Genomic DNA, 16,908 nt, shown 5'->3' with positions numbered 1-16,908 from the left:
AAAGGCCTCATGATGCACTGTGAAATGAAATTTGCTTATTGTCACTGGGAGGCTTCAAATGAAGTTACTGTGAAAAGCCCCTAGTCGCCACATTCCGGCGCCTGTTCGGGGAGGCTGGTACGGGATTTGAACCGTGCTGCTGGCCTGCCTTGGTCTGCTTTAAAAACCAGCGATTTAGCCCTGTGCTAAACCAGCCCCTACAAACTGTACAAGCTTGCCTGCTGACAGGCAATCAAGGCGTGCGTTGACATTGTCCATATCTTCCCAAATGAGAAAGGACAAGGGAGAAGTGAAGGAGGCAGACGTCACAAATTCCATTTCACAAATGCCAAGCACCCAATTTTTTGATTTGAACCTGTGTCTATTGCCCAACCCTGTATGGCATGAGGCATGTACATAATCAATCCATACTAGAGATGCACTTCATGTATATTGGGTCAGCTACCTCATAGTCATCTAGAGTGCTTGCCCAGCAGAAAAGTACGCAGAGGTAATTGTAATATGTAAATAAGGTTTACATGCCTACATAGTTTGTAAAGAAAACTAGTAAAATTGGTATGCCCAGCATCTGAATCAATATTTCTTCAACTTGTCCAGCAATGGGGATAGTGTGGAGGCATGGGCTTGGGTAGGGTGCTCTTTCTAAGGGTCGGTGCAGACTAGATTGGCCGAATGGCCTCTTCCAGCATTGTAAATTCTACTTACATGTAAATGCACTTACATTTGAGAAGCAGCCTGTAGAAGTGATATTTAAAGAGATCAACACCTCCTTTCAGGTCAGTCACTGGTTTTGCCCTGTCAAGTTGCTGGTGAGATTCTGGACTTAATTTGTTGATTTTCTATGTTGGACGTCTGTCTTCTGAGTTGCTGGTAGCAACATTTGGGAGTTGCAAGAGTGGTTATTTGTTATGCCGCTATATTATTTGCCTCCTGTTGTGTCTGCCCTTGGGGCTGTAGGAAGCAGCAGCAAAGAAATCTCAAGAAAGAGAGAGAACAGGATCAGCTGGTAGAAGAGAGAAGAGGCGGGCATTGCGATGGAGGACTTGCCAGCTTTTCAGGAAACATTTCTCCTATCTCCTGTTGTAGCTCAAGCTGGAGCCCAAAGCCAGGGCAAGGACAGCACTGCCGGTAACTGTTAAAATCAACATGGCCCTTCACTTTTATGCAACACTCTCCTTTAAGGCAAATGCCAAGTGATATCAGCAAGATATCAACCAGTTCATTGTCCAATGCTGCATTAGGGAAGTGACAAATGCTTTCTGTTCCAAGAGGAATAACTGCAACTCTTTCCACATGGATTAGATGAAGTAGCAGGGTGTGCAGAAGGGATACCACATCTGACTAGTTTGTGATGAGCAGTGGATAATGCAGAGGAGCGTAGGAGTCTCTCCCATGACACACTTGTCAGGCAGCTCCACCATACTCCCCAGAAATTATGTAATGCTCTGGAATCCAGACCCTCTGCAATGTGGTTGACTCTTGACTGCCCTGTGAAATTTCCCAGCAAGCCACTCAGTTTCCAAGGTGGCTCACAACCACCATCTTGAGGACAATTAAGGATGGACAATAAATGCTGACATTGCCAGTGATACCCACATTCTGTGAATCAATGAAAGAAAATTTAGTTCCTCCCCATTATCTCTATTTAATTTATTCTACTCATTAGTCATGTCAATAATCTGCCTTCAATTCCATGGGCTAAAATTTTTGCTAAGAGTTTTGTGTCTGGATCTTTATTGAATGCCTTCCGGGAAGCACATGGATAAGCAACATCCATAAACATTGCTCTGCTTAATACTTCAGTTACTTCCTCAAAACTTTAAATCTGGGGGCAGCACGGTGGCCTAGTGGTTAGCACAGCTGCCTCACGGCGCTGAGGTCCCAGGTTCGATCCCAGCTCTGGGTCACTGTCCGTGTGGAGTTTGCACATTCTCCCCATGTCTGCGTGGGTTTCGCCCCCACAACCCAAAGATGTGCAGATAGGTGGATTGGCCACATTAAATTGCCCCTTAATTGGAAAAAATGAATTGAGCATTCTAAATTTTTTTTTTTAAACGATGTTGACTTTCTCAAATCAGCTCAACTTTTGAAGTATTCAAACACTGTGGGCGGAATTTACCAGCTGTTGACGCTGGCGGGATATTCCGGTCACACCAACGGCACATGGGTTTCCCGGCGATGAGCGGTGCATTCAGTGGGAAATTCCGTTGATAACGGCGGGACCAAACAATCCCACGGCCAGTTTTCCTCTGCTGCCGAAAAGCACATGGCGTTGCTCGGTAAATCCTGCCCTGTGTCTTTAATTATAGATTTCAGTAACCTTCCCTCAACAGATGTTAGATGAACAGTTCTATAATTTCTGGTTTCTCTCTTGAGGTTAGTTTTGTTTTGTAGAGGTCTGTGGAATTAGTTCTGATTTGATTGAGGACACTAGGATTAGTTTAGGATTGCTCCAGGAAAGCTCTGACAAAACAGACATAAGAGGTCAAATGGACGTCTTTTGTACTGCAACCCATTTTGTTTCATTCATTTAGTGTAATTGTGTGAGGGAGTGTGAGCCAGATAAAGGGAGTGTGAGCTGAAAGTATGGTAGGAAATTGCCCAGATTGGTAAGCAGAATGGAATAGCAGAATGCTTTTCAAGATTGCGGGAGACTGGTAAAACTTTGGTATCTTAGGGGTTTGGGTTTCAATGTAAATGAATCATGGAAAGTTAAAATGCAGGTACTGCTTTACAGATTAGAAAGGCAAAAGGCATGTTAATTTACATTGCAAAGGGAGTTGAAGTATAACAGTAAACAAGTCTTGCATGCTTTTGTATAGAGCCTTGGTAAGACCACACCTGTACCGTGCGCAGTTTTGTTCTCCCAATCTAGGAAGGACATTTACCTTAGAGGGGCTCCACAATGGAGGTTGATTCCTAGGAAGAGGTGATTGTCTTATGAGGAGAGATTGATTCATGGGCTTATATTCTCTTGAGTTTATAAGAATGGGAGGTGATCTCACTGAAATATAAAAATTTCTAAAGGGGTTGACTGTGTGTGGAGGCTGTTTCACTGGCTGAAGATTGCAGAAATAGGTGTCATAGTCTCAGAATAACGAGGTGGTCATTTTAGTTTGAGTTGAGGCAATTTTTACTTCATTCAGAAGGTTGTGAATCTTCAGAATTCCCTATCTTCTCAGGCTGAGGATATTCAGTTATTGAGTAGATTCAAGACTGAGATTGATAGATTTTTGGCAGTAAAGGAATCAAGGGTTGAGGTTTGGCTGGAAAAGTGGAGCTGATGTCAAAGTTCAGCTATGAGTTTGTTGAATGGGCACAAGTTTGCTGACAGACATCCCAGTACACTCAGATGCCCTGGTGTATAGCTATCAGATTTCTCTTGTACTCTGGGCTCCCAGGGTCTACATTTAAGCTGCAGGGCTAAGATATGAGGTTGCCTTCCAGCAGCCTTGCTCTTGTACTACCCAACCCCACTGCCCCAGCTCAAGCATACTTGTGCTCAGTGGATTACCATATGACAATCACTGTGACTTACCTTCTAAACTTTATGGACCCAATTGTAACTCTGTCCAAATGGGTTGATTTTGAATGGGTTAGAATCTGATCCCTTGTATCATGGCCTTCAATTGCCTGAAAGGCAAAAGATGCATGTGGATTAGCTATTAATGTCAAGGGAAGCAGAGAGAGATGAATAATTAGTGAAAACAGCTGCACTTTGTCAGACAAAGTGTGTAGGTTGAGTTAAAAGGGAAGAAAGGTCAGATGTGAAGGAACCTTGTAGAACATTTCCTTCAGTTTTGCCCTCACCACCAAACATCCTGTGGCCCATAATCCCCATAACTGTTCTTCTGGTGAATATAGGACACAGGTAAGACCTCAGCCTCCACTCCTTGGCTGCCTGCTGACAAATTATAGTCTTTTGAGATGTTAGAAGTTTGTGCAGGGTTGCAGAATTTACTTTCTGTGCAGGAGATGTCAGAAGGTAGGAAAATGAGATAATGAGGGGTGCAAGAGTGGCAGAATGAGCCAAAGGAGATGGAGTAAAGTGTGGAGTACTGAATGGAGTAGAGCAAATATAGATAGGGGAGAGAAACGTTGAGTGGTAACTAACAGGTGGTGGAGGTCTGAGCAGAAAAAGAATTGAGTCTTACCTTGAGAATTCTGCTGAGGCTATTAAAATTCTTGCAATATGATGCATAAGTCCTATGTCAGTGCTCCTCACTTTGATGTCTTCCCATTGTTATCACAGAACTTGGCCAGAGAGTTTTCTGCCTCCTCAAAAAACTGCACCTCCTTCCTTTTGCTTACCTCTTCAACAGGGCCTCCTCCCTTAGTTCTGCAACTTGTTCAGTTACATTTTGCCCCTACAAGGCATATCCTGCTTCCAGCAGCCACAGAGCACCATTGGAAAAAAAACATTCTTGGGATTTGGGTGTTGCTGGCAATTTATTGCCCATCCTTAATTGCACTTGGGAAGCTCATTGTGAGTCACTCGAATCACCGCAGTCCATGCGGCGTAGGTACACACACATATCCTCCTCTCTTTTCCCCACTCGCTCCCAAACAAGAGTGCAGACATTGAACATCAATAGTCGTACTTGCTGTATGCCACCATAAAAATGATAAGGTAGCTGACCAGTATCGCACAGTCCCTGTGTCCATGTAAAGCAGTGTAGTGTAGTGGTAACTTTAACCCCCCCCCCCCCCCCCCCGTATGAATTTCTAGATCCAAGTTCCGTATGTATTGAGAAAAATGTGAAGACTGAGATTTGCCAGCGTGTTGACCAATAATGTAATTTTCAGAAAACATTTGGATAAAATTTTATGAATAAGAAAAGTCAGAAAGCCCCTGAAACAATTTTTAAAACACTGTTCTTGGATAAATATTTAAAGCCACCAGAGGCAAAGAGCTGTTATCTCTTTGTATTAATAGCTGGAGTGAAATTGTTCTGTCGATTGATGCTTTTTGAGGATGATTTATTTTGACATTAACTTTACTTTTAGCGCAATCAGGATAAATGAATAATTTCTACAGTTGATTGAATGCAGCCACAATGCATCAAAACAGACCGACTTAAGTAACAATTATACCAATCATTAGTCTGTAGTCCTGATATATGAAAAGTCAATTCAAAATTTTCCATATTGAAGCTCAGTATAAGCCATAAATGCTTATAATTCACAATGGATTGAATCAGATGTACAACCAGGCTCCTCTGTATTGAGCAGTAACTTTGTCTCATGGGAATTAAGTGTCACTTAGACAATAGCTGCCTAACTGCAGCTGAGCGAACAGATGAAGAAGAATATCCTGGATGAGGTGTACTCTGTACAAAAGAATTACCATCAAAACACCAACGTGACAGAATGGCAATATCTATTTCTGTTTTACTTCTGCAATGATTTGAGGATCAATGACTTGTACTATTGGACTTATACAGACCTAGAATCACTTTGTTTTATTCATTTGTGCCATGTGAGCATTGCTGGCAGGGCCAGATATTGTTGTCCAACCCTAGTTTCCCTGGAGAGGTTACTGCTGAGTCACTTTCTTCAACTATTGCAGTCCACCTGGTCTACCACCCACAGTACTGTTAGGGAGGGTGTTCCAATCTTTTGAGCTTGCAACAATCAAAAAACGGCAATATAGTTCCAAGTCAGGAACCAAATATAGGAATTGGGAGCCGGTGTAGGCCACGGCTCCTCTAGCCTTCTCCAACATTCAAATTAGATCATAGCTGATCTGATTGTAACCTCAACTCCGCATTCCCACCTACCCCCAATAACCTTTCACCCCCTTGCTTAACCAGAATCTATCTAGCTCTGCCGTAAAAATATTCAAAGACTCTGCTTCCACTGGATTTTGAGGAAGAGAGTTCCAAGCATTCACTATACTCTGAGAGAAAGAAATTCTCCTCATCTCTGTCTTGGATGGGAAACCCCTTATTTTTAAACAGTGATCCCTAGTTCTAGATTCTCCTACAAGAGGAAACATCCTCTCCACATCCACCCCGTCAAGACCACTCAGGATCTTATGTTTCAATCAAGTTTCTTCTTACTCTTCTAAACTCCAGCAGACACAAGCTTATTAGTCTCGTAAATCTTCTCTGAACTACTTCCATCATATTTACATCCTTCCTCAAATAAGGAGACCAATATTGTACACAATACTCCAGATGTGGGCTGCGATTCTCCGCAACCACGATGGGTGGGAAAATAGCGGGAGGTCCGCTCCCGCACCTCCCGCTATTCTCCCACCCCCCCCCAAAATAGCGTGTCCGGTTTTCCGACACGCCGCTCGGAGAAACGCGGGCTGCCGTTTTTCACGGCGGCCCGTGATTCTCCGACTCGGATGGGCCGAGTGGCCTGCCGTTCCCGACCTGTTCACGACGGCGGCAACCACACCTGGTCGCTGCCGTCGTGAACATGGCGCGCCAGGTAAGTGTGGGGCCTAGGGGTGGCGGATCGGGGATCGAGCACCACGACCGTGCTCGGGAGGGGACTGGCCCGCGATCGGTGCCCACCGATCGTCGGGCCGGCGTCTCAAGGGGACGCACTCTTTCCCCTCTGCCGCCCCGCAAGATCAAGCCGCCACGTCTTGCGGGAGCTGTCCAACCCGCGCATGCGCAGCTGACGTCGTTAGGCACCGCCGTGCCGTCATTCTTGGCGCGCCGGGCCTTGAAGCCAGGGACAAGGCCCGGCCGCCGAATTTCCCGGTACAGCCCGCCTACCCCCCCGGGTAGGGGAGAATAGGGGGCCGGAAGAGGCTTCCGACGCCGTCGTGAACCTCTCCAGGTTTCACGACGGCGTCGGGCCATGCAGAGAATTCCGCCCGTGGTCTCACCAATGTACTGTAGAACTGAAGCATACTTTTCTACTTTCATATTCAATTCCCCTCGCAATAAACAATAACATTTTATTACGTTCCCCAATGATTTGCTGTACCTAACTACTAATCGTTGGTGATTCATGCGCTAGGACACCCAGATCCCTCTGAATCTCAGAGCTCTGCAATCTCTTATCATTTAGAGAATGGGCTGGATTCTCCATTTGGAAGACTCATGTTCTCCCGCTGGCGATGAAACGCCTCTGTCGTGCTCGGGCTGGCAGCGGGAATCCAAGGTGATTCACTACCCTTGCCATGCAAAATTATGCATGGTGGGGATTGCTAGGGATTCCCTCGCAAATCCCACAATCAGGCCACCAATAGCGAGATCCAGCGGCTGGTCCCCTTCCCCTCCACAATACAATTCTCTCCCCCCAACCACGGGATCTGTTCCAAATGGGTAATGCTCTTTAAGGGAGTTGCCCCTAAAGTCCACCAGAGGGCCTCCTTCCCTGCACAATGCAAATCCTGCCCACCCTACACCACCGGACCCTCACACCAGAGACCCCCTCATCAAAGAGATCCCCAACCAGTTGTTCCCCCCCCCCGCCCATAAGACAGTACTCTCCATAAGAGAGCCCCCCACACATTAGGGGGACCCCCACCAGAGACCCACCAATAAGAATGCCCCCGACCAGAGACCCCCCCCCACAAGAGTGACCCCCACCAGAGAGTAAATTTAGCAACTATACAAACTATACCGTCAGTTAATTTATCAAAATCATTAATATAAATTTTTTAAATATGAGACCTCAGCACTGATTCCTGGACACAACGCTCATTACAAAGAACACCTTGCCAACCAGAAAATGATCCATTTATGCCAACTTTCTTGTTTTCTATTCGTTAGCCAATCTTCAATCCATGCCGATATGTTACACTCCGTGAGCTTTTATTTTATGTTATTCAATAACCTTTGTTGTGGCACCTTATCAAATGCCTTCTGTGGAAATCTAAATACAGTACATCTACCAGTTCCTTTTTGTCCACAGCACGTGTTACTTCTTCAACAAACTCCATTGGTTAAACATGATTTCCCTTTCGCGCACCTTGTTGACTCTGCCTGATTACCTTGAGCTTATCTGAGTGCCCTGCTGTGACGCCTTTAATAATAGTGTCTAAACTTTTTCCTAGGACAGATGTGACGTTAACTGGCCTGTTTGTGACTTGCTGCAAAACCTTCAGGTGTTGGTGCTCCTATACATTGCTGCCCTTGTTCCAGGAGGTAGCGGTTTAGCTCAGTGGGCTAGACAGTTGAGTTGTGATACAGAACAAGGCCACCAGTGTGGGCTCAATTCCCGTACCGGCTGAGGTTATTCATGAAGGCCCTGCCTTCTCAACTTTGCCCCTCGCCTAAGGTGTGGTGATCCTCAGATTAAATCACAACCAGTCAGCTCTCCCCCTCAAAGGGGAAAGCAGCCGATGGTCATCTGGGTCTATGGCAACTTTATCTTGCTTTACCTAGAGGTCATGTGTTTGGAATATGCTGTTGTTGCAATGCATCCTGTAGATGGTTCACACTGCTCTCAGTGTGCATTGGTGATGGAGTGACTTAATGTTTAAGGTGGTGGAAGGGGTGCCAGTCAAGTGGGCTGCTTTGTCCTGAACAGTGTTGAATGTTGTCAGACAAGTGGGCAGCATTCCATCACTCTCCTGATTTGTGCCTTATAGACAGGCGAAGGGAACCAGGAGGCAAATTACTCACCATAGAATATCCAGCCTCAGATCTGCTCCTGTAACCACAATATTTATGTGACTGGTTCAGTTAGGTTTCTGGTCAGTGGTGAACCCCAGGATATTGATGATGGGGGATTCCGGAATATTAATGACATTGAATGTCATGGGGAGATGCTTAGATTCTCTTTTGTTGGAAATGGCCATTGCCTGACCTTTGCTTGCATGAATGTACTTGCGACTTCTCAACCCAAGCCTGACTGTTGTCCATGTTTTGCTGCATATGGCTTTATGGAGGAGAGAAGGTCGTTGATAAAGCAGTTGCAGTTCATTGCGCCGAGGGCACTGCTCTGAGGAACTCTTGCAGCGGGTGTCCTGGGCTTGAGGTGATTGGCCTGCCACAACCACAGCCATTTTCCTTTCTGATAGGTATGACTGCAGCAAGTGGAACCTTTCCCCCTGATTCTCTTTGACTTAAATTTTAAAAGGGTTAAGTGATATCACACTTTAACCAATAATGCAGTCACTCTCACCTCATCTCTAGAACTCAAATTCTTTTGTCTTTGTTTGGAAAAAGGCTATACTGATGCCTGGAACCCATTGTCCTTGGCAGAACTGACACTGAACATCACTAAGTAGGTCATTCCCCCAGGTAGCATTGTCACTGACCTATTTCATTATTTTTCTGATGGTTAAGAGTAGACTAGTAGGGCGATAATTGGCCAGATTGGATTTGTCCTGCTCTTTGTAGACAGGACATAGCTGGGCAATTTTCCATTTTGCTGTGTAAATATCAATGTTGTGGCTGTACTAGAATAGCTCATCCAACGGCTCACCTAGGTCTGGAGCACAAATTTTCAGTACTACAGCCAGCAGTAACCCTGCACATTGTTTCCATTCAAATAATCATCGAATGTCCTCTTGAATGTCTCGGTTAACCTTGCCTCCACCACACTTCCAGGCAGTGCATCCTTGACCCAACCCTTTTCTCACATTGCATGTACTTTTTTTTGAAAATCACTTTAAATCTGTGCCCGCTTGTTGTCGATCCTTCTACAAGTGGGAACAGTTTCTTCCTATCTACCCTGTCAGCCCTCTCAAGATTTTGCATAACTCCATCAAATCTCCTCTTAGCCTTCTCCTCTCCAAGGAGGACAGTCCCAATTTATCCAATCTATCTTCGTAACTGAAGTTTCTCATCCCAGAAACTATTCTTGTAAACCTCTTCTGCACTCCCTCCAAATTTGTTCCAATAGAGTGGCACCCAGAACTGTGCACCATACTCCAGCTGAGGTCTAACTAGCATCTTGGACAACTTCAGCAAAACCTCTTTGGTCTTGTACTCTATGCTACTATTAATAAAGTCTAGGGTATTCGATGCTTTATTAACTTCTCTATCCATCTGTCCTGCCAGCTTTATGACTTAGGCACATATACACCCATCTCTAAATCATTTATATAAATCAGAAAAAGCAAGTGTCCCAATGCTGAGCCCTGGGGAGCACAACTTTCAACTCGTCTCCAGTCTGAGAAGTGTCCATCCATACCTACCCACTGTTTCCTATCTCTTAGCCAACTTCTAATCCATTCCGGCGAGTCTCCATCAATCCCAAACATTTCTGATTTGCGAACCAACATCAATAGCATTACCCTCATCAACCCTCTTTTCCCTCTTCAAGTTAGTTAAACATAGTTTTTCCTTAATAAACCCATGCTAGCACTTCCTAATCAAACCACATTTTTCAATGTGACCATTAATGCTATCCCAAATAATTGTTTCTCAATGTTTTCCCACCACCGAAGTTAAACTGACTGGTCTGTTATTGCTGGGCAATAACAACAGTTATTTTACAACAGTTTTTTTAACGAGGGTGTAATATTTGCAACACTCCAGTTGCAGATTGATGATTTTTCTTACTCCACTGGATTTCTGCAGTTCGTTTCAAGTTTTTTCAATGTGGATCAACCACCTCAACGCAAGTTTCTTTGAGGTATTTATAAAGGATAAGCTTGCAGACCACGAAGATACAGACAAACAAGAACTTTAGTGGAAAGGTGCCTTCTCTACAGGCTGCTAGACTAGACTGACTGTTAGCCTGCCCAAACTGCCGATTATGTCATCAATACATCACATGATCAAACTGTTACAGTGGCCATATTCCAACTAGGAACAAACATGAGTACACAGCAATTGACATACATGCAGTGTAACCCTGATTTAGATTTCATTACGTCCTCCCTCACTCCAACTTTGCCGAAAAACATACTATTCTTTGGGCTACCCCTCAGGTTCCCATCCCCAAGCTGTTCCTTGATATAACGTGGAGTGGATTTCAATTGTCTGAACACTGGCATCTATGGGCTGTGAAGAATCATCCAGTTGGCATTTTTGGTTGCATTGCACAGGGCTAAATTGCTGGCTTTGAAAGCAGACCAAGGCAGGCCAGCAGCACGGTACAATTCCCGTACCAGCCTTCCCGAACAGGCACTGGAATGTGGCGACTAGGGGCCTTTCACAGTAACTTCATTTGAAGCCTACTTGTGACAATAAGCGATTTTAATTTCATTTCATTGGTCAAATGAAATTAAAATCGCTTATTGTCACAAGTAGGCTTCAAATGAAGTTACTGTGAAAAGCCCCTAAAATTTCCACACTTCAAAAATTGATCAATTGGTCATTCGTCTTATTTACTATTTGTGCGACCTGATGTGTACAAAACTATATTGTACCTGTCTATATAATTGCATTAACAACACTTGAAAGTTAACTTATTGATTGTGATGCAATTTGGGATATCAGGACAGCAATAACATATCTATATAACTTATATCTATACAACTAAATATACAACTTATCCATTAACAACTTATAGCCTTAATGTAATTAAACTCCCCAATGTGTTTCACAGGAGCATTTGAAAACAGAGCATGACATTGAGCTTCATGAGCAGCTATTAGGTCAAAAGGAGGTAGATTTTGAGTGCAGCAGGATGGTGCAGTGTTTAGCATTGCTGCCTCTCAGCACCAAGGTCCAGGTTCGATCCCGGCTCTGGGTCACTGTGTGGAGTTTGCACATACTCCCCATGTCTGCGCGGGTTTCACCCCCACAACCCAAAAATGTGCAGGATAGGTGGATTGACCACGCTAAATTGCCCCTTTATTGGAAAAAATGAATTGGGTGCTCTATATTTATTTTAAAAAGGAGGTAGGTTTTAAGGAGTCTATTGAAGGAGCAGAGTGAGATAGGGAGGGAGAGAGGTGTACAGAGGGAATTCCAGGGCTTGGCAGGTCACAGGCACCAATGGTTGCGCAATTATAATTGAGGACATGCCAGGCACTAGAAATGTGTTCTTCCTCATCTGCATGCGTCCAATACACATTCATAATATCCATTCTGGTGGGTTGCAGGTGAGTTGCACTTTAAACCTGGGATTGCAGTGTGGTTTTTTTCGATGTAATTCACCAGAAATCCACCAAGGAATTTGAAGTGTAAATTACTTCTGATGCAATTCAAATTGCCATGATCTTATGTACTAGTTTAAAAAACATGCTGGAATGTAGCTCCATCTACAAAACTGGCCGTGGCCCTTGATCAAATTAATGGCTGTGGCATGTTTCTGGTCATTGCATTGATTTACCTTTGGAAAGCATCATTTGAATGCATTTAAACATTTTTAAAAATGTATTAATAACTAACAGACTACTGTGCACAATGGAACTAGTAAATGTTTCTGTATAATTTTTAGAAGTCATTTTCAGTCAATTAAAATGAGCTAATTCTTAGGTGGTGAACGAGGCACTTTGACTAATAATGCTCATCTTTATGCTGAACCCTGTTTTCTTAATTCATTGTTCAATATATGATGGAATATATTTTTAAATACATCGATATTACACATTCTAATTAGATGATTGATTGGCCTGGAACATTGAAGGTTTAAGATCCTGGGTTGGTTGATTAGGGTTTTACACATGCAAATACACTTGAATGAAAACTTGAGCAAACAGACTTCTGAAAACAAGCGTAACTTTGAGCATGATTGTCTCTTGGTTTGCCAATTGTGACAAAGCAGAAACCCGACACCCAGCTACATAGTGTCAGTCAGTGTATAAGTCCCCTCTCCTCTTTCTGCCAATCTGCTGTGCCTAGGACAGGGGTGGGCAAACTACGGCCCGCGGGCCGCATGGTCTTTATGCGGCTCACCAAGATCAAGTCATTAAAAAATAAATTTTTTTTAACATTTTTTTTTTAAAATAAGGTTAATTGGAGGGGGGGGCTGTTGGGTTACTGGTATAGGGTGGATACGTTGACTTGAGTAGGGTGATCATTGCTCGGCACAACATCGAGGGCCGAAGGGCCTGTTCTGTGCTGTACTGTTCTATGTTCTATGTTCTATATGAGGCGCCCAGAATCATAACCGGGTGAAGCGCCATTTTTGAAAAGTAGAGAAAAAGAGGGCTAAAGGCAGGATGCCGCCGGGGGAAGCGCTGAGGTATATGCCGCACGCTAATTGGTTACAACCGGGACTATTAATTAATATACTATGCGGCCCTTTAAAATTGTGAATTTCTGAATGTGGCCCTTGCACGGAAAAGTTTGCCCACCCCTGGCCTAGGACGATCCAAAGATATGACAAGGTGACACAGATGGATATGGCAAATTCTTAAAGCAGTCTTACCTTTGGGGTATTGAAATGAACATGATTTCTTGCAGCCTCATTCACATGCTTAAATTGTTATCAATTTGTTCTCCTTGGCTGGGAGCATTTCCCAGTTATTAGAATACTTTGTTGTCTTTTAACATTTGTAACTTCTGGCTGCAGCTCCTTCTACTGTTATGTCCATTTTAATGACCAATATGCTACCTCTTACCAATGAGGCTGCACCTTCATTCAGTTTAACAGGTCTATTTTTGCCAAGTAGTCAATTCCCCATCTTCTGCTTACAGCAATGTTTCTGTTACGTCAAATAATAACAGATTTACTCAAGATGTGCATATCTCAAATTCTAATATTCCTTTACTCAGTCCATTCTTACCATTGCATTATTAAACATTTGTTCATCCAACAACCCCTCCTTAAAATTATGAAAATGTATTACGTTATCTTTTTTTAACATAAATGTTTCTTTTTCTACCTTTTTAATCATTCATTAATCTGTGTTTACCAATTCTTAAATTAATCCCAATTCTGTGTTAATGTTGCACCTTAACTCCCCATCTGGTTTTGTGCAGGCCACACTTCCTGTAACCTATAGCTGAGCAAGTTCCCTTCTGATCAACAAAATCAACCCCCTTCTGTGCGCATCGTTTTGGCAATCTTTTGGGTGGCACAAAACAGCTTTCTGACATCTTGCCAACCTCTTGAATTTTAATGTTCAAACTACTCAGCAATCGAGCTTTTCACGAAGTCTCAGCTTTGTTGGGTCCATGGTCATCCTAGGAACTGTGACTCACCTCAGCATACGCTCCACAATGAATTCAATCGCCTCTGTAAAATTCTGCTCCCTCCCTCGCTTAGTGAGGATTCCAATTTGTGCAATTCTATCTGTAATGTCACAGTCACGTGGTAAAGGGTCTCTTTTCCAGCAAGTTAAATCCAAGTAAACAAATTGACTATTTGTATCTGGTGACTTCACTTGGTGATAAATTGTCATGTACAACCTGTCTGTAACCAGCGGGGTAAATCCAGAGAGCAATCCGCGTCATACTGCCGGGGAAACTGGGCAAAAACGCCATCTCGGAGTGCACGGGTGCAGCCACCAAGGACACCAACTCCGTTTAGGTCGACCATACAAAAGATCAAATAAAAGCATTTTGATGTTGAGGTCCCAGCTGCAAGTCACACCTACTGGGAACACATATTGAGAGTACTGAGGATTGTTCTGTACCTGAGTTTCCCAGCATTAACTTTAACAATCAGAAAATCATATGCAATGGCCCTCTCAACTTTCTGAAATTCTCTGATAGCTGAGGCATGCCACCAGAAGCGTAAAGTCACAGAATTGTCCCTTATGTGCAATTACCTACCACCCATGCCGGGTCAGCGACATTAGTAAGACAATCCAGCCCAGTGACATTTATTGCAGGTATGATTTTGGAATTAGCAAGTATTCATCTTGATAAAGCTGAATCCAAAATAACAGCTTGTGTCATCCGAACCAGTTTCGAGGAGTTTACCAAGATTAAACTCTTGTTGGGTAAAAAATAGTTCTGGCTCATTTTCAAATGCACAGCTAGCAGTGTGTCACCCATGCAGATGACACTGGAATGGGAGATTCAAGACCAGCCTGACATTTCAAAGCTATATCCCAGGAAGGGTTTGGAATGGCAGCAGATGAAGTGGATTGTAAATCCCATGGAGTTGGGAGGTAGTTTCTGCTTCCCCTGTTGCACAGGTTAGATCTAATTAAAACTCTTATCGCCAGTTCATGGATGTGCTTACATTACAGCGGCCATGGAAGAATCCTGAGCAGCTTGTTTTTGTTTTTGCTTTTTTTTAGTTTTTAAAATAAATTTAGAGTACCCAATTATTTTTTTCCAATTAAGGGGCAATTTAGAGTGGCCAATCCACCTACCCTGCACATCTTTGGGTTGTGGGGGTGAAACCCACACAGACACGGGGAGAATGTGCAAACTCCACACAGACAGTGACCCAGAGCCGGGATTGAACCTGGGACCTCAGCGCCGTAGTCCCAGTGCTAACCACTGCACCACTGTGCTGCCCTTATTGAGATTCAGTTCAGTTGAGGGAACCTAAACCTTAAGGATTCTTTAGTGTTTCTCATGACCGCCAACAAAAACAATTAAGCAAATGTTAAACTACTTAAAATTCTGCGGAGCCAGAACCAGGGTGAATACATTCTTCCATAGCCCCCTACCACAACTCCACAGTCCTGCTGTTTGTCCCCACAACCAGCAAAACCTGCATGAAAGCCACAGCAGGCTGCCTGCAATTCAGTTTACTTGTGGGACTGACTGTGAAGGTGCTAACTGGCAGCTCGCCCTGTTAATGTTGATGAGACTCAAGTCCAAGCGGTCAGCCTTGGCTCAGTGGTAGTTCCTCGCTTTTGAGTCAGCAGGGTGTGGGTTTCACTCCAGGGACTTGGGACCTTGCTTAGGCTGACACTCTAATCCAGCACTGCAGGAGTGTTACCCTGGCGGAAGTGCCATCTTTCAGATAATAATAATAATCTTTATTAGTGTATCAAGTAGGCTTACATTAACACTGCAATTAAGTTACTGTGAAAATCCCCTAGTCGCCACACTCCGGCACTTGTCCGGGTACACTGAGGGAGAATTCAGAATGTCCAATTCACCTAACAGCACATCTTTCGGGACTTGTGGGAGGAAACCAGAGCACCCGGAGGAAACCCACGCACACACTGGAAGAAGATACAGACTCTGCACAGACAGTGACCCAAGCCGGGAATCGAACCTGGGAAGCTGGTACTGTGAAGCAACCACTATGCTACCGTGCAGCCCCCTGTGCTGCAATGATTATTGTATCATAAACTATGTGGTAGAGACCAGTCAGCCTGAGGTTGTTAATGCCGAAAAATTTTGGAATCCAATACAGTATCAAGGATTTTATGGTAGAGCACTTGGAAAACAGTGGCAGGATCGGTCAGTCAGTATGGATTTATGAAAGGGAAATCATGCTTGACAAATCTATTGGAATTCTTTGAGGATGTAGCCAGTAGAGTTGATGAAGTGCAGTTTAGCACAGGGCTAAATCACTGGCTTTTAAAGCAGACCAAGGCTAGCACAGGGCTGGTTTGGCACAGGGCTAAATAGCTGGCTTTTAAAGCAGACCAAGGCAGGCCAGCAGCACGGTTCAATTCCCGTACCAGCCTCCCCGAACAGGCGCTGGAATGTGGCAACTAAGGGCTTTTCGCAGTAACTTCATTTGAAGCCTACTTGTGACATTAAGCGATTTTCATTTCATTTTTCAGTGGATGTGCTTTATTTGGATTTTCAGATGGCTTTCACCAAAGTCACACAAAAGAGATTAGCGTGTAAAATTAAAGCGCATAGGATTAGCGGTAGTGTGTTGAGATGGATAGAAAACTGATGGGCAGACAAGTAACAAAGGGCACGATTTACCAGCCACATTGCGCCTGAAAGTCAGCACGCCAGGACGCAATGTGGTGGTAGATGCCAGGAGACCCGCTATTCATGCCACAATGTGAATCCCGTTCATTGTGGGCAGAATCACTTTTTGACAAATCTGCATATTAGAACGCGACAACTCGTCTCACTCTAATATGCAGTTCCCTGAGGTAACCGAGGCATTGGTAACTATCCATTCATGGGCAGCACAGTGGTTACACTGCTGTCTCACAGC

General features: G+C 44.0%; 1 protein-coding gene across 8 annotated transcripts in view; it reads left to right on the top strand.

Moving 5' to 3' along the window:
• Window positions 1-16,908, top strand: part of sorcs2 (sortilin-related VPS10 domain containing receptor 2) — an 840,628-nt gene that overhangs the window by 800,631 nt on the left and 23,089 nt on the right. For 5 of the 8 annotated variants that reach the window (XM_038792097.1, XM_038792096.1, XM_038792102.1 and 2 more), the window contains one exon: window positions 958-1,128. The exons of the other annotated variants lie outside the window; for them this stretch is intronic. In XM_038792097.1, coding sequence (XP_038648025.1) covers window positions 958-1,128 — 171 coding nt within the window. The remainder of the gene's footprint in view (window positions 1-957; window positions 1,129-16,908) is intronic. 8 annotated transcript variants of the gene reach the window in all.

The sequence above is a fragment of the Scyliorhinus canicula genome, chromosome 3 (assembly GCF_902713615.1).
Source record: "Scyliorhinus canicula chromosome 3, sScyCan1.1, whole genome shotgun sequence".
In the NCBI taxonomy this organism is placed as follows: Eukaryota; Metazoa; Chordata; class Chondrichthyes; order Carcharhiniformes; family Scyliorhinidae; genus Scyliorhinus; species Scyliorhinus canicula.
This window is presented reverse-complemented; position numbering and strand designations above follow the sequence as displayed.